The sequence below is a fragment of the Triturus cristatus genome, chromosome 2_1 (genome assembly GCF_964204655.1).
Source record: "Triturus cristatus chromosome 2_1, aTriCri1.1, whole genome shotgun sequence".
In the NCBI taxonomy this organism is placed as follows: Eukaryota; Metazoa; Chordata; class Amphibia; order Caudata; family Salamandridae; genus Triturus; species Triturus cristatus.
The window spans coordinates 463,133,933-463,156,058 of NC_140581.1; the positions used below are offsets into that span (position 1 = coordinate 463,133,933).

A 22,126-nucleotide genomic window follows, 5' to 3' on the forward strand; every position below is an offset into this window, starting at 1 on the left:
CCGAATACTTGCACTTCCAGATCCACACAGACCCCAAGACCACCCTAAGAGGCACCCTCGTCTACAGATCCGCCAGGACCCCGGCCTCAATTCTGCGACTCCATCGCTGACCTCATCAGTACGCACGCGCTGACCTCCTCTGACTACATCCTCCTCGCAGACCTGAACTATCATCTGGAGGAGAACAACAACAACAACAACTCCTCCACCCTGATCGACAACCTCGGACTGAAACAGCTCGTCACGACGCCGACCCACATCGCCGGTCACACGCTAGATGCCATCTTCTCCTCAAGCCCCCATGTCACCTTCAGCCACGCCTCCGAACTCACCTGGACAGACCACCACTGCATCCACTTCTCCTTCCGAAAACCCCTCACACACCACTGCACCCTACAGACCCCCCCCACCGCTGCTGGGGCAAAGTCACTGAAGAACAGCTACAGACAAGCCTCGCACTCAACCCTCCGACCAACCCCACCAACTCCGATGATTGTGCACTCACTCTCGAACGCTGGATGAACGACTGCGCCAACACCGTAGCCCACTGAAAAAACCCACCAACAGAGACACCAGCAAAAGAGTCAGCTGGTTCACCCCGGAACTCCTCGACTCAAAGCGCACCTGCCGGAAATTGGAGAACATATGGCACATCGACAAGACGCCAGACAGCCGCGCTGCCCACAAAGACGCCATCCGCAACCACCACCACCTCATCAGGACCGCCAAAAGGACCTCCTTCACAGACAGCCTTGACAACAACGCACACAACAGCAAGGAACTCTTCACTATCGTGAAGGAACTCTCCAACCCCCGCTCCAGCGCCGACATCCCACCATCGCAAGCCCTGTGCGACTCCCTCGCCACCTTCTTTCACCGGAAAATCACCGACATCCAAGACAGTTTCAAACCCCGGATGACCCCTGCAGACCTCGCCGTACCGGACCCACCGTACCCCACCGCCCACGACACCCTGGGCCAACGTGAGCATAGAGGACACAATCAAGACCATGGGCACAATCCACTCCAGATCCCCGTCCGACCCTCTCCCACACCACATCTTCAACAAAGCCAGCAATTCCATCGCACCCCACCTGCACAAAATCATCAACCTCTCCTTCGAGACCGCCACCTTCCCTGAGAACTGGAAGTACGAAGAGATCGACGCCCTACTGAAGAAACCCAAGGCGGATCCGAGCGACCTCAAGAACTTCCGACCCATCTCCCTGCTTCCGTTCCCAGCTAAGGTCATCGAGAAGATAGTTAACACCCAGCTCACCCGTCACCTTGAAGACAACAACATCCTGGACCCCTCCCAATCAGGATTCCGCAGCAACCACAGCACAGAGACTGCCCTCATCGCCGCCACAGACGACATCAGGAGCCTTCTAGACAACGGTGAGACGGCGGCCCTCATCCTCCTGGATCTCTCCGCCGCCTTCGACACAGTCTGCCACCGCACACTATGCACACGACTCCAAGACGCAGGGATCCGGGAGAAGGCCTTGGACTGGACCACCTCCTTCCTCTCCGGCAGAACTCAGAGAGTCCGCCTCCCCCCGTTCCGGTCCGAGGCCTCCGAGATCATCTGCAGCATCCCACAAGGATCTTCCCTCAGCCCGACGCTGTTCAACGTCTACATGGCACCACTAGCACGCATTGCCCGACCTCAACATAATCTCCTACGCCGACGACACGCAGCTGATCCTCTCCCTCACCAAGGACCCTCTTACCGCCAAATCCAACCTCCACCAGGGAATGAAGGCAGTCGCCGACTGGATGAAGGAAAGCCGACTTAAGCTGAACTCAGACAAGACGGAGATCCTCATCCACTGGTCCAACCCCTCAGTACGGGACGACTCATGGTGGCCCGCATCACTGGGGACCCCCCCGGTCCCACCCAGCACGCAACCTGGGAGTCATCCTCGACTCAAAACTCACCATGACCAAACAAGTCAACGCAGTCTCCTCCACCTGCTTCAACACCCTCCGCATGCTCCGCAAGATCTACAGATGGATCCCGACAAACACAAGGAAAACAGTCACCCATGCCCTAGTCCGCAGCAGACTCGACTACGGAAATGCCCTCTACACCAGAGCCTCGTCCAAGCTCATCAACAGACTGCAGAGAATCCAAAACGCCTCTGCACGCCTGATCCTCGACGTCCCGTGCCGCGACCATATCACCCTCCACCTGAGGAACCTGCACTGGCTCCCCGTCGACAGGAGAATCTCCTTCAAGCTCCTGATCCACGCACACAAGGCACTCCACAAGACCGGACCAGCCTATCTCAACAGTCGACTCTCAGTTGTACGTACCCAACAGGAAACTCCGCTCTTCTGACCACGCCCTGGCCACGGTTCCGCGCATCCGTAGAACCACTTCCGGAGGCAGGTCCTTCTCCCACCGCGCCGCCAAGACCTGGAACACCCTCCCCCTCTACCTACGACAAACCGAAGACCTGCTGACTTTCAGGAGACAACTCAAGACCTGGCTCTTCGACCAGTAGCAGCAGCACCCCCCCCCCCCCCCAGCGCCTTGAAACCCTTACGGGTAAGTAGTGCACTTTACAAATTAAATGATTGATTGATTGATTACCCTGACACCACATGCATTTTGGGCAATGTTCCAGTAAAATAACCAATCACTGGTACAGCTTAACTTGTGTGAGCTTTTTATCTGAACATGGTGGAGGTGGTGGTGGATCCTGCCACCCACAGGCGTGGGGTGTACCACAAAGCTCGGATTAGAAAGGTTTAGAGGTAGAAGCAGCAGGGGCGGAGATGGACTGCCCCCCACGCTGATTTCCAAAGCCACCCCTGCAGAAGCCGCGGCGAGGCTGGTTCTGCACAGGCTTGTTGAAGGAAGTGCCTGGGTGCCCCTGCCTTGGCCACGAAAGGAGCTAAACCCAGAAGTGGCTGGGCCCTTAGTGGAAAGACCCAAGGACTTGGCTGTGGCCCGCGAGTCCTTAAAGCGCTCCAGCACACTGTCGCCCTTTTCGCCAAACAGGCGAGTGCCATCAAAGGGCATGTCCATGAGCGAGGTCTGGACGTCAGGAGAGGACCCAGTGGATCGCAACCAGGCGTGGCGACGCAGCGCCATAGTCGTAGAAATCGCTCTGCCCAACGAGTCAGTGGTGTCCAAACCACACTGAATGGCAAACTTAGTCGCATCCTTACCCTCAGCAACCACCTGGGAGAGCACAGCACGGACCTCCTCCGGACAGTGAGGTAACACCTGAGCAACCGTGTCCCACACTGCGTGTGAATAGCGGCCCAACAAGCAGGTGGTGTTCACCGACCGCAGACCCAAGCTGGCCGACGAGAACAACCGCTCACCAAACTGCTCCATCTTCTTAGAGTCCTTATCCGGCGGAGCCGTGGGAAAGGCACTCTGCGACATCGAGGCCTGGATGACCAGACTCTCAGGCGTGGGATGAGTGGTCAGAAACACGGGGTCACCATGCGCCGGGCGTTGATGCCTGGCGACATTCTTATCCACAGGAGCCCCTGTGGCCGGCCGCGACCAAGTGCCCAACAGGACGTCCGTGAGGGCATCATTGAAGGGAAGCAGTGGCTCCAACGAAGTCGACGCAGTCTGGAGCACCTCAGTAAGGAGGTTAGTTTTGAGGGCCACTGAGGGAAGATCAAGGTTGAAGACCTGAGCAGCCCGACGGAGCACCATCGTGTAGGAAGGTGGGGGAGAGGCAAACCCCGGGTCAGAAGAGACATCGAGGTTCCCGGCGTCCTCCAGATCGTCCACCCAGTCCTGCTCGGAGTCACATTGATGGGCAAGAGGGTCCTCGGACCCCTTCCAGTCATCCTCCACCTCCTGTGCAGAAGGAACCGGTCGCGACGGCAGAGCCGGAGAAGGGACATACGGCGTCGGAAACAGCGCCGGCCGATGCAGTCTCCCAATGCGGATCCCAGGTAGGAACAAAATGGTCCTGGAACTGGGGCAAGGGTGGAAGGAACAGCACCCACTGCGGCGCCGGAGGCTGAGCTGAGGGCGGCGCTGGGGCCGGATCCGGCAGCGCTGGTCCTCGTGGCGCTGCGGCCGGAGCCAACGGCATAGGATCCTGTGGCGCCAAAGCTGGATCCGCAGGCTGCGCCGATGGGCCAACAGGATCTGGACACGGGACCGCGGGGGCCCAAAGGCACGCCGGTGGGAGCCGGAGGCCTAAAAAGGCGGTCCATGGTGGCAAGAAACTCTTGCACTTGTTCGGGAGTCACCGACATACCCGGGTACGGCGGGTAGGCCGCGTGACTCCCAGGCTCCAAGGGAGGCGCAGGGGCAGGACCCCTGTCCCCTTTGTCCGCATCAGAGGACCGACGGGGGGACGTCGGAGAGCGAACACGCTTCTTCGACTTCTTTTTATGACGTCGCTTACCCGAATCCGAGGGTGAAGACTTGGAGCCCAAGGAGCGACGACTGCAGTCCCGGGAACGGTCCCTGGAGCGGCGTTGGGACGAGTGCCGGACCTCCAGCAGCTTCCGGCGCCGCTCCCCCAAGGCCTTCGGGGCCATGGCTCGACAGTCACTGCAGGGCCTGGCGTAATGGTCGGTCTCCAGACAGTAGAGGCAAACATCATGGGGGTCCGCCACCAACATGTTGCGACGGCAGGCCCCACAAGACTTAAAGCCAGGCATCCCTACGTGCACCATGAGAAAAAAGGGGGGAGACAAAAAGTCTCAAAAGAGTAGTCAAAACGTGACTAAGGTACGTGCTCTATCCAGATCTGCGCTTGCTGGCGCGGAAAAAGAAAGAACTGACGTCAGCGCGCATGGGTGGTGCCTAAGTAGTCTCCGTGACGTCATCTCGGCACGTACGACGCCAATAACTGACGCGGAGCCGCACGACGCCACCTACTGACGCGCAGGGGTACTGCTACAGAAAATTATCCGGATCCAGTCTGACACCTGGGGATAGTCTAAGGTAAGGAATCTATCACTAACGTGTCTCTTTCAGATAGCTGTTTACAGGATCAATTCACACACTAAGTATGATGTACCACTGCGGAATCAGGGGGAAGGGCAGAACACTGTAAACAGATTAACATTTTTTTAAAGACATTCTCGACATCATTAGGACAAAAACACATGCCTCCATGAAACATGACTACTAAAAGCTCTGCAATGCTATTCTTGGAGCATAAATCCTACATACATGAACCTATTAGAAGGCGTAGTTGAATCTGTACCTATAGCTGAATACCAACAAAAGACGACAACTGCGTCACCTAAATTCTGTTTTCATCTAAAGCATTGCTTAGTTGGATAGTTGGGGAAGGACTGAGAATCCTTCCATGGACTATCTTGGGGTATAAAAAAAGTTTTATAAAAAGAGAGTCCACGTCATCATTTATGTACACAATCATTTGCAAGCAGCTCTTATGCACATTGAACTAGTTGTAGGTTACCCAAGCCCTGACTCTTTAGGAAGGAGCTCAGGTATTATGGAGATAAAGGTTAGTCTTTTCAGAGCCTATTTTACTATTTTATGCCATCTTAGATATTCATTGCTAAAGATAGCTTCATCTTTTGTCAGGAAAAACATGAGAGAAAACTAGTTTCCGGAGTTTCTTTTTCACATGATGCGACTCCTGTGTGTGCTGTGATGCTCGGAAAGAAGATTTTTTTCAAAGTGTAATTAAACATTTTTTGTGGGAGCACTTTGAAGCCTTGGCAGCACAGAGTAAGTAAGGGTCTTATTAAGACCAGACGAGAAGATTAAATCCTCTGGCTGAACACCACAAGCTTAAACATTTCCACTTGAGGCCATCTATGACCCGTACTGAAGCATTTGTGTCTCATCTGAGAACTTCAATGCAATGAGGCGGAGGACTGATGTCACCAAAACCCCAGCAAGTTCCTCTCTGTTTAAAAGCGTAGGTCTGGCCCAGTTGTGCACAATCCATTATTAAGTTGCCTGTGCCATTGAACAAACTTCATAACTCTGAAAGGACGATGTTTTGAAACGTTGAGCCAAAGTGTACTTTCTGGCAGAACATCCATGATACATTAACACCACTGCCATAAAACAACAGTAAACACAATGTTCAAAAGTTACAAAGCAAAATGAAACAATTGATACTCAGAACAAAAGTAAACATAACATGATTTCAGTTGTACCCTGAGGTGAAAATGAAGTGATACCAATTGAAGCTATCTCTGCTTAAACACTAAAGGTTCCTCCTATGAAATGAGGTGTCGTGTAACGATGAGCCCCATTTCCAATGCGTTAAAGGAGATGGGGGATAACATCTCACTTTAAGTGCCATTTCAAAGACACATTGCAAAAAAAATATATATATATATCTTTTAATACGGCAATTATGAAAATAAGAAAACAGCAGAAGTGCAGAGTTGAATTTTCCAAGCTATAACGTTATACACTGTTAAGAGAAGTCAGACAAAAAAAAAAGAGTAGAAGAAAAGGTCTTATAAACAGCTTTTCTCAGCTGTTAATAGCTTCCAACTAATGGTGCACTTCTGACTGCATGCAGCCATACTCACTGATTGGTTTGAAGACCTTCGATTTCTAGAACCACGCCTTTCTCGTGTAACCTAGAACCTGTGTATCGCAGGGACTGCGCTTTGATTTTTTTGCTGCCCTTCCCTTCTCCTTTTCCATCTACTTTAATCGACCTCCTTGAGTTCCTGGAAGTAAAAGTTTTATTTTTTACAATTTTTTAAGCTGCATGCATGGTTTAAAAACACAAACAAAATTAGCAATTTCATATTTATATTTACTTCATTAGTATACTTCGAATGACATTTTCTAGAGATGTTTCAAAAACAGTTTCATGACATATGAGAAAATACACTGATAAAAACCACTATTAAAAAAATGAGAACTACAGAAGAAGTTATTAGGGTGTCAATATTTAAAAAGGGGAAAGGTGTATTTTAAGTTAAAGGGTAGGTGTGTGGAGTGGAGTATAGAAGATAACGAATGTGGCATTGCACTCTGAGGGAAACTAGCACTGAAATGAAAGTTGTTTGGTTTGAAGTTCCAAGTACCAGTTAACAATTTTAGGAACATTAAGAAAGGCTTCTAATTGCATGATCGTTTGTGATTTGGTAAAGTGCGGTACAAAGTCAACGATTATTTTGATGGTTATCAGATCCTTTCCTAGTTCTAAAACGTTCCAGAAAGAATCCTGCAGGTGGCGTTCTGGCAACCAATATTAACAGTCTTTAGCTAAATCTCATTCATCAGTGGAAATCCTTCTTAGTCATCCCTGGCTGCTTGCTCGCATCTGTCCAGAGACAGTCTTTATTGGGAGCTAGAAAAAGATCCAGTGGTTCAGATCCTTCCTTGGTTCCTAGCACAGTGTGAGGGCATTAATGGGAACAATGTGTTTTCTATGTTGTGCTAGGATGCGATATTCTATCACAGACCCTGGGTATTTTCTTTTAAATCGCACTGTGTAGCACAAAGACTAGATAGTGAAGTTATACCTGAATTTTTCCGGGCCTGGTGACCAGAGCTAACACATTCAGAGGTGTAGTGTTACTACATGTCCCTTTGTATGGTGGTTGTGTTATCAGATGTAAAGTTCAACTAGGATTTCGAGGGAAGGGGGCTAGACTAGCTGCTTGTGTAGCTGAATGTTAATGTATTCGATTGAACCTGTGACCCTTTGGAGACGATATTGGTGTTTAGATTTCAAATGCCTCTTCTTTCTTTGTGAATATCAGAGTGATTCGGATACCACAGGTTTATTGCTGCTGATTACTCAACTGAAACTTTGTATTGTAGCTATTCAAAGCAGGAGACGTTTGCTATCTCTCATTAGAAAACGCCAGTAGTGTTCTCTTCCATTTGCAACTCCACGGTGGTAAGAATATTCAGTATTTGTCAAAATAGGAAAGCTGTCAAGCAGGTTCTCCCCATTTTTCTCAAAGTTATCATCTGTTGGACCTGTGTGGGCAGGTCAGCCGCTCACTTTTCAGGACTCTTTGTTTAATTCTTCATATTAATACCAGAGGGCCTTAATTAATGCACCCAATCAAATGGTGAGAGGTCCTAAAGAACTCCTATTGTAGGTCTTATTGTCAGAAACTAGGTGCAGAATTCAACATGCCAATATGACAACAAATACAAAGAATGGAACCATATTCTCATAAGGATCGCAGAGCTTATAACTTCTTCCAGCGCTTTTCAGTATAATCTGTATTCAGAGACAGAGATTCTTGCTTTCCAATGTTAACATTTTCAAAATCCTGCCAGAACCTAGAGCATACTTAATGCCCCTTTATTACAAGAAATACTAACTACTTGATACATTTTCTAAAAGATGTGTAAAACAGTCATTTGATACCGTAAGTTAAAGGTTCAATTTTGTTAGAAATTGGTTAACTGGTTGACTGGGGTATGAGTCCAGGTCAAGCAGCAACCACAATCCTAGTCAAGGCAAGAGGCAGGTGACCCTAAATTAACCTGTGCTCACACTCTGGTAGCTTGGCACAGAGCTGTCAGGCTTAACTTAGAGACAGCGTATAAATAGTTGTTCAACACTTCAAACAGTAAAAAGACCACACAAAATAATTTCCCTCCAGTTTAGAAAAACAGAGCTTAATTTAATAAATAAAACAAGACACAAATTACAAAAATCCAATAAGTAGAACTTGAGCAATGAATTTTTGTAGAATAAACTGTCAAAGAACTTTGAAGCAGGAAGCGCCAACATGGGGTATCTGGTCGCGCCAGACTGGCACTAAGTCAAAAATTCGGTCTGACCATGAAAGAGCGCGGGCTGGCTACAGGCACCATGTAAGACCAGCTGAACCAAAGTACATTAAAACCGGGCTGGTTAGCGTGGATCCGCGTCAAAGATGCGTCATGCAGCTGGGGCGATCCATTGGTGCAGAGATGTGAGGTCCTGTTGCATCGACGTCGACGGGGCTTGTGATGCGCCTTCGGGTATCAAGGATGCGAGGGGCAGCAGGGGCGATGTGTCAGTTCGGATGAATGGTGAAACCAAGATGCAGTTTCAACTTCATTATCGAGGCTGCCATCAATCCGGGATGCGAGGAACTTGTGCTAGGAAAACTGTTGCACAATGGCGGTTCCGATGGCACTGTATTATTCCCAAGATGTGGGATGCAGCAGGGATGCGAGTTTATGCAACGAGTCCAATCCAAGCAACAGCAGCGATGAGTGGGTTCTGCTCTAAGATGTGACGCTCATCCAAAGAGCTGTGTCGGTTCTGCTCGGGTCTCTGTCGCTCAGCAGAGGATGGATCGGTGCGGCTGGCAAAGAACCTTAGGCCCACTTCCAAGGGTCCAGAAATGTGGGGGGCAACAGTTGGCATGGTAGATTCACCGATGGTAGAGTCCATGTGCAGTAGCAGGTTGGTTGGAAGTCTTTTACGTCTTTGAGACTTCAGATCAAGAGGCCAGCCAAATAACCATTGGAGTCACATTGGGTTCGAATTAATGCAGTTACAGTCCTCCTCAACCAGGCATGAGGGCAGCAGGGCAACACAGCAAGGCAGGAGCTCAGCGAGGCAGGAGTTCAACAAAACAGTAGCTCAGCAAAATAGTAGTCCAGCAGAGTGGAAGTCCTTGTAAGAGCACAGCAGTCTTTCTTCCTGGCAAAGTATTCACAGGTCCAGAAATGTATTAGTGTCTGAGGTCCAGTTCTTATACTCAGTGGTGCCTTTGAAGTGGGTAAGCCTTCAAAGAGATGCCTTTGAAGTGCACAGATGTCCTCCCTTCCTGACCTGGCTCAAGACTCACTACAGGGGGGTGTGCAGTCCATTCTGTATGGACAGGAGATACCCTATTCAGGTTTAGGTGAGGCTGTGCCCAGCTCCTCCCTCCCATCCTGTTAGGATGACCCACCAAGTCACACCTAAGCACCCATTCTGTGTGGCTCTCTAGCTGGAATACACAAAGCCTGTCAACTACACCCAGATATGTGATCAGAGACAGGCTGCAGGCACCAAAGGCTAAGGTAAGAAAATGCTCACTTTCTAAAAGTGGCATTTTCAGAATTGTAATTTAAAATCAGACTTCATCATAAATTAGGATTTTAAATTAGAATTACAGATACCAAACTTGATCCAAGTATATCTTCCAATTTAGAAATTACGCTTACAAAATGTAATGAAGTAATCCCAATGTTATCCTATAGGACATATAGAGCTTGCAGTAGTGACAGATTAATTTAAGCATTTTTACCTACAAGGACATGTACAACTTCAAAGTACATGTCCTACTTTTTTAGGTCTCGCAGACATGCGTTGCAGCGTACATGCACTGTTTGCTCTGTGAGGCTTATTGTTATCGGGAGATTTCTGGAGAGGAGTTGAAGCCCCACCCATCATTCTTATTGGCTGGCGTCATCGTTTACCGCCCTGTCTCATTTTTGGACGGCCCATCCGGACTCGATCGTTTACTTGCGGCGTTACACGATTTCCTTCATAAGTCTGTAAGCACTCATTTTCATTTTGAGCGCAATCTGCTTCGGCTGCGCTTGTTTTGTATTTGCAACACTGCTGAGCGCTTCTGGGACACCACGCTCTTTTTTTTTTTTACTTTAGGACTGAGCGCGGCGCTTGCTTCTGGGACATCGTACTCACTTTATTATTATTATTTTTTCAATTTAATACCTAGCTCGGTGCCCATTTCAGGGAGACCATGCTCGGTATTTTATTTAATAATATTCTGTACATATTTTAGCAGCGCTGCGCTGCACTGTGCTGCACACGTACATTCAATGTGTATTTATAAATGTGTCTATAAATGTGCTTGTTTCTGGGTGAGTGCCAATTAGGAGTTGCACAACATGCATTCTCGGGTAAATTTTGCGATCGCTATTTCCTTCAGCTTCAAACGGAGTGAGTTGGAACAGAGACTAAAAAAAAATGTCAAAGACAGTTTGCATAACGAGCGCAAATGCTGTTTTTGGCGCCTTTCGAGAGTTTTCAAATAGCTGTAAATAGGGTGTCAAAACTGACAACTTGGAAATTTAGTTTTGAGCAATTTGTTTTTTCCCGCAATGTTAGCCTAGAGCAAGCGTTCACATTGCAGACGTACACAGTTTGAAACTCGTATATCAAGTGTTTCTAGCTCCATTTTGCCAAATTTGGAAGTATTCTCTTTGCACACATTTGCTGAACATTATGGCTCATATACCTGCAGCATGTGTATAACTGGTTGAGGCTCACACATAAGATGGCCACCTTTCTGTGCCGGTCCGCCAAACAGCACCGACATCCCCGCAGACTAGTGCTTCACCGGGACTCCCTTCTTTGCTTGGGCAGTTGCTGGGAGAGACTGGCTCCAAGCTCTGGAGCTGGGAGGAGACTGAGCCCAACTCTCCTCCACTCATGCAGGGGAGTCAGAATCTGCAAAAAGGAACATTATTTATGTCGCCGCCTCGTGCCACTCTAATGACATGACCACCCACCCCCGCTGCCCCCATGTCACCCTCATTATTGTTATTGTTAAAGAAACAAGAGCCTCAAATGTGGCGAGAAGGGAAAGACTGCTTTACTTCCCAGCTGTTGTCTGCTAGTTCCCCTGCTGTGCCTCTCCATGAGCCCCCACACGCACTCTATGTGCCCCCTGCCTCCAGAGGGCGCCCCTTGGCACCAGCATAGGAGAACCGTCACTTTGTATCCTGAGCACCGCTGGAGGCAGTTCGTCTTGTTTGCATAGCGCTTAAACACAGAGGTGCGCACGGGTCCGGGTCCGGGTCCAAGGACCACCTGCTGCTTGTCTACCTGAGGTACGTCTTCATCAGCTTGAACTCTTAACTTTTATTCCACAAGGTGCACCTGCTGCCCCGCTCTGAGTGAACACCGAGTAACCTGTTGGAATACTTCGCTCTGCCAGCCAAGCGCTGCTCCACACTTTCCTCCTCTTTAAGGCAGGAGTACTCTTCAAGGGGACTCTCAGAAGAGTGCCTTATGCTGAGCGTCACCATGCCAAGTATAACCTGGTGGACGATGGGCACGACCTGCGGATTCCGCTGCACATCGAGGACGCCTTCCAGCACTGCATCTGCTTCAACGCCAAGGTAAGGGAACGGTGGGTGCTCAGTGCCTGACAGCCAGGTTCTCCCCCCACCGCGGGGAGTGTCTCTGCACCTGCGGGTCTCCCTGGACCGCGAGAGACTGTTTCTCCCTGCAGCACAGTGAGTCTCTCAGCACCAGCTGGTCTCTGTGGACAGCGAGAGGCTCAGAGAACATGTTGCATTATTGACGGTCCAAAATTAAAGTCTATTAAAATATGCATACCATTCTGAACTGATTTATTTCAAGGTGTTTGCAAATGTGATAAGTAAAATAGAGGCGCGATAAAATAAGATAATTGCTTAAGACCACACAATTTGTTCGTGCATGGAAGCAGGGACTGATCATGGGGTACCTGCTTTTGCAGTTCAGCTGCTAGGTGGGTATCTTTGTTGCCTGTTTTACATCAAATGTAAGTTCGTTCTCTCTGAGGAGTTAGATCGGTGCACTGAGTTAAATAATACATGTGCATCATGTTAAATCAAATTGAGAGTAGAATGTTTTCATTCAAATGTTTATTGAGTTAAGATGTTGGACTTCAGATCGACTAACCTTGGCTCTAGGTTTCAAGAGGACCTCGAGCTCAGTCAGAGCCAGGCTTCAGTTCCTACTCGTCTTCGGTGGCTCGCCCACCTCTAACTGGCATATATATGACATAGTAATAGGTTTAACAAGCTTTAACAGCATTGCATTTGCCTAAAAAGGAGCGCATGTTGCAGCCCCCCCGCCCAAAAAAACAAACAACAACAAAAAACCCCGAGTTAGGATACAAAGGCTGATATACTTGCTCAACTATTTTTTAGTGGTTGATATGCCAGGGTGTCACCTATGCGCTATATCAATCAATGTACTTTTCAAACATCCTGGACAGAAAACCAAAACTTGTGTGGTAATCATGCAGCTCTCAATAAATTATTCCGCATTTACAAAATGCTGGTTGCTTTCCGACACAGAACATTTTTCTCCATTATAGATCTGAGATCCAAGTATCCTCAGGTTAGCCTGTCTGTGGAATTTCAAGATCTAACCTTATGGTAATCGCACTGTTGTTTTTTGTGTGGGAAGCATATGTATTTGGAAAAGTATCTGATAGTAACAGAATGATAAGTTCGTTGTCATGCTCATGGGATGTTTATAACAGTTCTTTTATGCTACTTTAAGATAGTGCTTGTCGTGCTTTCTTTAACACTCCCCCGCCCTTCCTCCCATTGTCCGTGGCTTTTTTACCCCCCGCCCTCCCTCCTGTTGTCTGTGCTTTCCACCCCCACCCGCTTTCCCTTCCGCTGTCCGTGAAGCCTACCTTTTGCAATGCAATAGGTCTCGCATTTACGCAAGTTTGATTTATTGGCATTGTAAATGAAAATGCCTTTTATTTATGTTTTGGTTAAAAAAGATGAATTGTAATTTACAATGCCAATAGCTTAAACTTGCGTAAATGCGAGACCTATTGCTTTGCAAATGCTTGTTAATACATTGCACCCTGCCCTCTGGACTGTAAAGAGCCTAACCTAGGGTTGACTTATTTGTATTAAAAAGGATGGCTTGGGCCTTGCAAGAGGTTCATCTTGCTAGATTTACAAGGCAGTTTAAAACTGCACACACAGGCTCTGCAATGGAAGGCCTGAGACACGTTTACAGAGCTACGGAAATGGGTGGCAGAATCAGTGCTGAAGGCCCATTAGTATAAAGAACAAAACAAGTGCCAATACTGTATGTGTTTTCAACTCGAGTTTTATGTAGTGGACTGAATTAAACAAGAACACTAGTCACCACTTTGTCGTTGAATTTAATCAAAAACGTGTTTGCTATTTTATAAACACTGCATTTTTTTGTTTTTTGTTAAAGTTAAATAAAGTGCGCTCATTACAATACATCACAACATTAATGACAATACTGACAATACAAATACATTTTTACAATTTAGACACCTGTGCACAAAAACGAAAAAGAAAAAAAAAAAAAAAAAATATTTTTGTTCAACTTAACATACAAACAAACAACACATTCAAATCACATTATATACAATTTATATACAGGCCATCAAAATATCGCAATTGGCATAGTCATGAGTTGATTCACTGTTTACTTTAAACAGAGATTGGCCAGAGGCGGAGAGAGGTCTACGCGTTTCGAATCCCACTGAGTGCTGGGATTCTCATCAGGACCAACATGTGGCTAACAGTGAGGAAAGCCAACTTATTCTCTAAGGTGTTTGCTTCTTCAAACAGAAACCTTGTTTAAAATGTTGTAATGAGCCGAAGATCTGGGCCAGAATGATTCTTTTGTCTTTAAAATGTGTGTATAATTCGGCAGCCGCTCCTACACGACAAGCGCGTTATCTCGGTGCAGCGCGCGAGCAGGCAGACAACTTCCGTGGTCTAATTTGGCGGTGGCTGGCCTCAGAGTGACTGCAAGCTGGCAGTCACTCTGAGGCCAGCCACCGCCAAATTAGAACATCAACACCGACGCTTCCGCAGAGCTAAATGGACGCCGCGATTGAGTCGTCACTCCGCTAGACCACGGAAGTTGTCTGCCTGCTCGCGCGCTGCACCGAGATAACGCGCTTGTCGTGTAGGAGCGGCTGCCGAATTATACACACATTTTAAAGACAAAAGAATCATTCTGGCCCAGATCTTCGGCTCATTACAACATTTTAAACAAGGTTTCTGTTTGAAGAAGCAAACACCTTAGAGAATAAGTTGGCTTTCCTCACTGTTAGCCACATGTTGGTCCTGATGAGAATCCCAGCACTCAGTGGGATTCGAAACGCGTAGACCTCTCTCCGCCTCTGGCCAATCTCTGTTTAAAGTAAACAGTGAATCAACTCATGACTATGCCAATTGCGATATTTTGATGGCCTGTATATAAATTGTATATAATGTGATTTGAATGTGTTGTTTGTTTGTATGTTAAGTTGAACAAAAATTTTTTTTTTTTTTTTTTCTTTTTCGTTTTTGTGCACAGGTGTCTAAATTGTAAAAATGTATTTGTATTGTCAGTATTGTCATTAATGTTGTGATGTATTGTAATGAGCGCACTTTATTTAACTTTAACAAAAAACAAAAAAATGCAGTGTTTATAAAATAGCAAACACGTTTTTGATTAAATTCAACGACAAAGTGGTGACTAGTGTTCTTGTTTAATTCAGTCCACTACATAAAACTCGAGTTGAAAACACATACAGTATTGGCACTTGTTTTGTTCTTTATATTAGCTTTGGTTTGGCCGTGCTGTTATTTGAGCCAGAACCCTCCTTGCTTTTTGAAGGCCCATTAGTAGCATTTAATTTACAGGCCTGGTCACATTACTAGGGACTTATAAGTACATTAAATATGCCAGTTGTTGATAAGCCACTGTTACCACGTTTTAGAGAAAGAGCACAAGCGCTTAAGCACTTGTTCGCAGCGGTAAAGTGCACAGAATCCTAAGGCCAGGAAATACGAAGTCAGGAACAACAGGAGGTCTGAAGGCAAAAAGTCAAGGGAAACCACGCCAAGGATGCCATGTCTAACAAATATTAAGGCATACACTGTCAGAAATAATGGCAACCCTGCCAAGTGCCTCTCCTAACACAGGATTGCTCAGGGACAGGGCTTGACTGATACAAAGTATGAAAGAGACATCAGGGAATAATGTCTTGATTGCAAAGATGAAATTGATATTAGTGGACCACTGGGCAAAGAAAATCCCTAACTCTGTCAAGCACTTTCTAGAATTGGGAATGGCAGTTGCAATAGTAAACGTTGGTGTACTGGCATATCCAGATATGCAAGGGCTAGGTTAGCTTAGTTTGGGGTTGCAGAGCAAGAAATTAAACCCCACTGCTCCTCAGAAAAGAAATCAGTAGTATAAAGCAAGACCTTTTCATGTACATTCAGAAGTGAGACTGGCCAATGTGCAAACGTTTTGCTTAAGATCATAACATTCGCTTTTCTGCTTATTTGGGAAAACATCTATACATAAGGCCTCCTCGATATCTTACTACAATAATGGTGGCAAGATGCTCTGAAACTTTAACTTTCTATAGACAATCTGCCATCATTGGCAAATTTATTGTTTGGAATCTGGACACCAGCAGCGTGCCATTCTTGCATGTTCGCATAGGATAGGATTGGATTTACAGAGTTTGTGAGAACAAAACAGCAAGATCATCATTTGAAGAGTTTCAGCTCCTGTTAGAAATGAGAAAAGAAAATCCAGGCAACCACAATATCATCATGTGCATACTGTTTCCATCTTTAATACAGTAGATTATATTTTATGTTGTTGCTCTTCAGTCATCAGGACCATATGCTGCTTGCAAGTTGACTGCACTCATGTACTAGCCCCAGCTGCTTGCTGACTAGCCCATATTTCAGTCCACCATACATATACTGTTCTTTGCTAGTAAACTAATGTACCCATCTTGGTTTCACAATCAAAATGAACTGTATTAGCAATAAAATCACAATTGTTTTGTATTTAGAAATGCTGATAGGAGTTTGAGTCTTAAGTAACAGATAAACCCACCATACTGTCTGAAAATTTAGCTAAATAAAATAATTCAACTCACTTTCTGGTCAAATTGTCCAAGCAGGTTTTGATATATGTATTGTAATAATTTGTCTGATCTTCATAGAACGCCGTCTTGGAGTTTAGTGCATTTAGCGTTTGCTGAAGTTTCACCAATTCTGCTTTCCGCCGTTGACGATATCGTCTCTGATTCCGAATATCCTGCAGAGATCATTGAATAAAAAGTGAACAACTCCGTGAACAACTCATGTAATGTCTTTCGTTTCATTCCAAAGACATAGGGCTTTATTTTGTGTTTTGTTGAAGGGTTACTCTCTCAAAACAAAATGGAATTCCCATTCACTGGATTGCTAGTGTCAGACCATAGTTCACTTGTAAAACATGTTTTCTTGGTGCTCTTAGACTGAGGAAGAAGCTATTTAGTAATTAGGGGGTGCCCAATTAATGAGTTGTCAAAGTCTTGTTTTTATATTTCTATGGATGTATTTTACTTTTTTACATATATTTATCAATATACATGGTTTTAATGGCTTTGTCGACTTTATATGCTCTTGAATTACAGAATTTACCTGAACAGTTGTAATACAGGGGACAGGACATCTCCCACTTTTGTGACGGAGTGTCCCATCCGCAAAACTCTATTCAAAGACCCATATTTTTGATTGGCAATGAACACTTTAATGTTCTATATTCATTTAAGTATTGGTTTCTTTAGAATATGTAATCAATAAAATCAAAATATTGATAAAAAACAATAATGTAAAATACAATAGTAAATAAGTACTTACAATACAAATCTCACTCAATAAAATACACCTTCTTTAGAAAATACACCATTACCTTATAAAAACACAATGCTTCTGAATTGGATTTACCAATATATCCCAATTGAGGCACAGTCCAGCAACAGAAAGCTGTATTATTACCAGAAAAATAAAATACCCTTTGATCATTCATTAAGCCTATCAGAGCATGTATACGTAACTGCAATACTTGGCGAATTATAAACAACTTCCCTCAAACGAAAATATTTTAGTCTCGTCCGTTTCCAACTGTAGTCTACATTTCAGAATTGAACAAAGATGGCAGAAGAATCTTTACACAGGTGACGAACATGAACTCTGCTCTTGACTCATGTGTTTAAATATAGATCTAAACATCCTAGGCCTTACTTTTGAATTATGAGGACAAGACAGTAGGAAATGTAATTCATTTTACACCACCGTTCCATTAACTCCTAAAGAAGTTCGACGAAGTGTGCCTAACCTGAACTTAAAATTACATTTCTGGAAAATGCTAGCTTTTTACTGGATACAAGAGCGTAACGAGGTTGCTAGCAACGCTTCACACTCTATGGGGGTCTTGTCCAGATCAGTTACTTGTTTAGAATTTATATCACCATCACCACCCCCTTTTGTACCGCTTAGAATTTATATTCACCAAGTTTCCAAGATCAGACCTACCTAGGCTTCCCTTGGTGTTCTTTATATGCGAGACCCAAGGGATTCACTTTTGTAACCCCAAATATCAACCGCAATTTGCAGTCTCAAGGAAAATGTTCTTGGATTCCTCCAGCTTTGCTAGGCTGGTCATTTTAGGGACAGAAACAGTGTACTCTAGAAGCCCTTTCATTTATACTACAGAATGCTGCCAGTTGACATCAGTTTAGATAACTTGCCACAGACACTACAAGAGAACCTGTAGATTAAATATTATAAAGATTTCAACATTGACAGACTTCACATATGGATATTATAATTACGCTTAGTACTACTTAAAGTGATGATCATGACCTGACAGTGACGTCCACAGATCACTAACCTTGGCAATTTCATTGATGATTTCCTGGTATTTTGTTTCTGAAGAAACTAGCTTTGCATGTTCCAGAGTCCGGAGGTTCCTGACAATCTTGCGTTTCTTCTGCTCAATGGGCAGCTGGCTGTCCTCCAGCGTGGACTCGCTGCGCTTCATTTCATCGGGTGTCTTGGAATCTAATGCTGCTCGCTTCTCCATCACCTTGACGTGGGTAGATTCCTGTGGGGGAGGGCAGAGGGAGCAGAAACAATTAGGTGCCTTGTATTGTCTTCCCAAATAAATGTAATGATGAACAAAGCTGTATGTAATAAATTACATACAGAGTTTTTTCAACTGCAGAAAGTGCCAGAGTTAAACATCACATACCCATGTACTAAAGGGTCCAGCCATGTTTATTGAAAGTCACAGCCATATCCAGACTGAACATAATAATTCCACCACACGTCAGAATGGGAAAGACTCTGGTTTTGGGCACAATAACAGGTAATAAAGTTTTCAGCACAGTTTTATACTCTTGCCAATTTATGCAAAGCGGTATCTGCAGACATGCAAGATCTATAGTGAGTTGATTTCAGAGAGCTGTATAACAGCAACGTACAACGAAAGAGACCCCGGGAGAATCTGAAAGAAACCTGAAGGACTTACGTGCCCCATGGTCAATAAATGCTCATAGATAAGTATTTAATGATTGACGGATGCTGCTCTAAAAAACATGAGGACTCACATTCTTTCTTCTAATGAAGATCATACAAAAGAGGAGGTACTACAGATACAATCAAAATGTGAAATAATTGAAGGATAATTTCTTTAAGAAATTATGGCAATGAAATTCAATAAATCCAATTGCGTAATACGTAATAAATAGTCCTCCGTTATTCCTGACATAATCCAGGAACTACTTCCTGTTTCACACAGGAATTTCATGTCTGGAGCATAAATATGTAATTTGATACTCTACACTTAATTAGATTTCCTCACCATTATTATTTGGAATAAAATATTCATTAATAATCTCAGACAATATACAAGTTGTATATTTGCAGCAGTTAGTACAGTACAATAAGACATTTCTAGAGGTCACAGTCAGACAGTAGTATGGTGTGCATGAATAGAAAAGAAAGAACACCACCACAAAAGAGCACCACCTAAACCCAGATACAAAGTACAATATTCAGTAAGAGGAATCTGTAATAAGACCATTCCGAAAGAAGACAGCAGTCGTTAATATAAAGAGTTTCATCCCTAATGTAAAATATCTCATCTGTGACTAAACATATTATGTATGTCAAAGCCTAGGAACTAAAGTTAGGTCCACCACCGGCTCAGCCTCATTGTGCGTCCATTTACTACATTCAAGTATTTACTGTTGCATGAGCCGTCTTGTCCATGCCCATCATATAGTCTTTGATGGGTGCAATATGTCTGTTGCCTAATGTGGCTTAGGTATCTGCCCTGTCATTACACAAATTAACTTTTTGGTCTTGACACTTTATCCTTGCCCTCGCCACCCTGTGCTTAGCTAGAAATAGCCAAAGGGCCACCCGCCGCCTGCAAAAATGAGGTACATTTGCAACACATATAGTAGCAGGATCAGTGGCACATAGGTCAGCTGTGAGGAGGTTGTTTATGTCCTTAATTGGTTGCACTACCTCTATCCAGAATTCATAATTTGGGGACACTTCCAAGCTAAATGCAGAAAATCAGCAGAGTCTGAGGAGCAGGCGGCACAGCTAAAGACGAGTGAGGAGTCAATACTGTGTAATTATTTACAAGTGTCATGTAATCTATTCAAAAAGTGAAATTAGACCAGCTTATGTCTAATTTATGGAGACAGACTGTCTGCTCACAACAAACCTTCTACACCTTAGGTGACATCACCACCACTAGGTCAGCCACTCAGTGTGTCTTCGCGGTATTGTCAAGAGGCACTATATGCTCCCTGGGCAACTTAGGAAAGAACAGGATGGCCTGACAGTCCCCACCTGCCATTAACACCTACACATCTGCATCAAGGCCTCACATCATTGTTAGGGTACTGCCCATCTATAGTTTGTCAAGTTTCAGCCATCCACTTAGGACAAAGTGTTCACCTGTTGCGAAGATGCCTCCGTCTCCAGGATCTCTGTCAGCGTCTCACCAGACTGTGCCCGGATAACATCAACTATGAGTTTTTTGGTCCTGTAGAACAAGAAACAGACTTAATGATGAGTTTATATCATAGTAAACCCTTATTCATACAACCTTCAGAAGACAATGACATAAAAGCATAAAAAGATTTAAAAAATCCCTTCAAACATGCTGTAGCTCGGGGATCATCGTCGTTTCGTAAAAGTGGTCGCTGCTGTGCTGGTCAGGAAATTAGTTGTAAATATTACATTTAAAACATATGACTGATCTAGAATGATATAGAGCAGAAGAATGCTTAGTGGTGAAAATAATTATATTTTTTCTATTATCAGCCTATCAATGTTATTCAGAAAAAAATGTTCTAGGAGTGTCTTTGGAAGCAAACGTACACAATCCTTCGCACTCACTTGCACTGGACTGAAGAACCAAAATCCCTCTGAATGGATTACAGCGATGAATTGTTAGTTAAATGGATATGGCCTGTAATATTAAAACCATATAGAAAATATGGAGCCCTCATATAACCTGCCAATCTCACCATAACAGTCCAGTGATTACACCATAGCGTTGCTGAGATTATGGTCGGTTCCCATTAGAAATCCCAAAGAAATCAGTAAGCACATTTAGTCTGATCTCTCTGGGCGAGGGAAGATCTCCAACAATTAGGGTGCGTAATAAAATGACGGTGGAATGAGGACAATATTAAATACATCACATCACTATCTAGAGAACAAATATCTCATGAATGCTACATTCAATGTTTAGCATCTCTCTTCCTTCAAAAGGAACCAACAACTCGAGGAGAGCGGATGGCTCACTGACGACAACATGACCCAAGCAGGGCCGGCACCACCATATGGTAAATCCAGGCACTGTATGCTGATGCCGCAAGCAGATGAGCCCAATCTGCAGCTAAAAGCTGAAAATGTAGTCCATTTTCTAAAAAGCAGGGCACGAAAACGCCAAAATACAATTTTGCCTGCTGTAACGAAAACAGATAGATATTTTCTGGACCCAACATTGTTGAGGCAGGGTGCCACCTCACTTCCTTAAGTGCAGCAATCACGGATTTGCTTTAGAGACTCTAAAGTCCCCGCTGCTGTTTAGTCGGCGTTTTAATGTAAAAAACGTAATAGAACTGTGACTTAAAGGGTGGGAGTGGGACAGGGACGCATGCCAGGAGGCACAGAGGGTTGGCAAAAACAACAGTTCAGATGGTTCCCAGCTTATCTTCAGCACAAGAGACGGAATTAGCGTGAGAAAGTATCCCGTGCAATGACTAAATAAGCTTCCTTTAAAAGCCAAGAGAAAACGCGTCAACTATGAAAATGGGTGCATATAATAGTGCCCATATATACCAGCAAGAAAAAAAGTAGAGGATCTCAGTTCTTGCTGGTTTCCACTCACTTCACACCAGGGGCGCAACTAGACCCGAATTAGGAGGGGGGACGGGGGGGGCTAAGCCTCCTGGTCAGGAGGGCCAGCTCGAGCACTGGTGGTGGCGGCCGTTACAACAGTCTTTTTTGGCACTCTGCTCCCTCATAACCTCCTTCTCCATGAATTCCCTCATTACCACTCCCCAACAGTGCAACTCATCTCTCCGTAGCCTCTCCCTGACTCACATTTCATTTTTTTTTTTTTTT

At 45.1% G+C, this 22,126-nt stretch overlaps 1 protein-coding gene across 4 annotated transcripts in view; it reads right to left on the minus strand.

Moving 5' to 3' along the window:
* Window positions 1-22,126, minus strand: part of IQGAP2 (IQ motif containing GTPase activating protein 2) — a 1,048,054-nt gene that overhangs the window by 13,270 nt on the left and 1,012,658 nt on the right. For all 4 annotated transcript variants that reach the window (XM_085632282.1, XM_085632281.1, XM_085632284.1 and 1 more), the window contains 4 exons: window positions 20,447-20,534; window positions 18,363-18,575; window positions 16,582-16,742; window positions 6,517-6,660 (listed from right to left, as the gene is read on the minus strand). In XM_085632282.1, coding sequence (XP_085488408.1) covers window positions 6,517-6,660; window positions 16,582-16,742; window positions 18,363-18,575; window positions 20,447-20,534 — 606 coding nt within the window. The remainder of the gene's footprint in view (window positions 1-6,516; window positions 6,661-16,581; window positions 16,743-18,362; window positions 18,576-20,446; window positions 20,535-22,126) is intronic.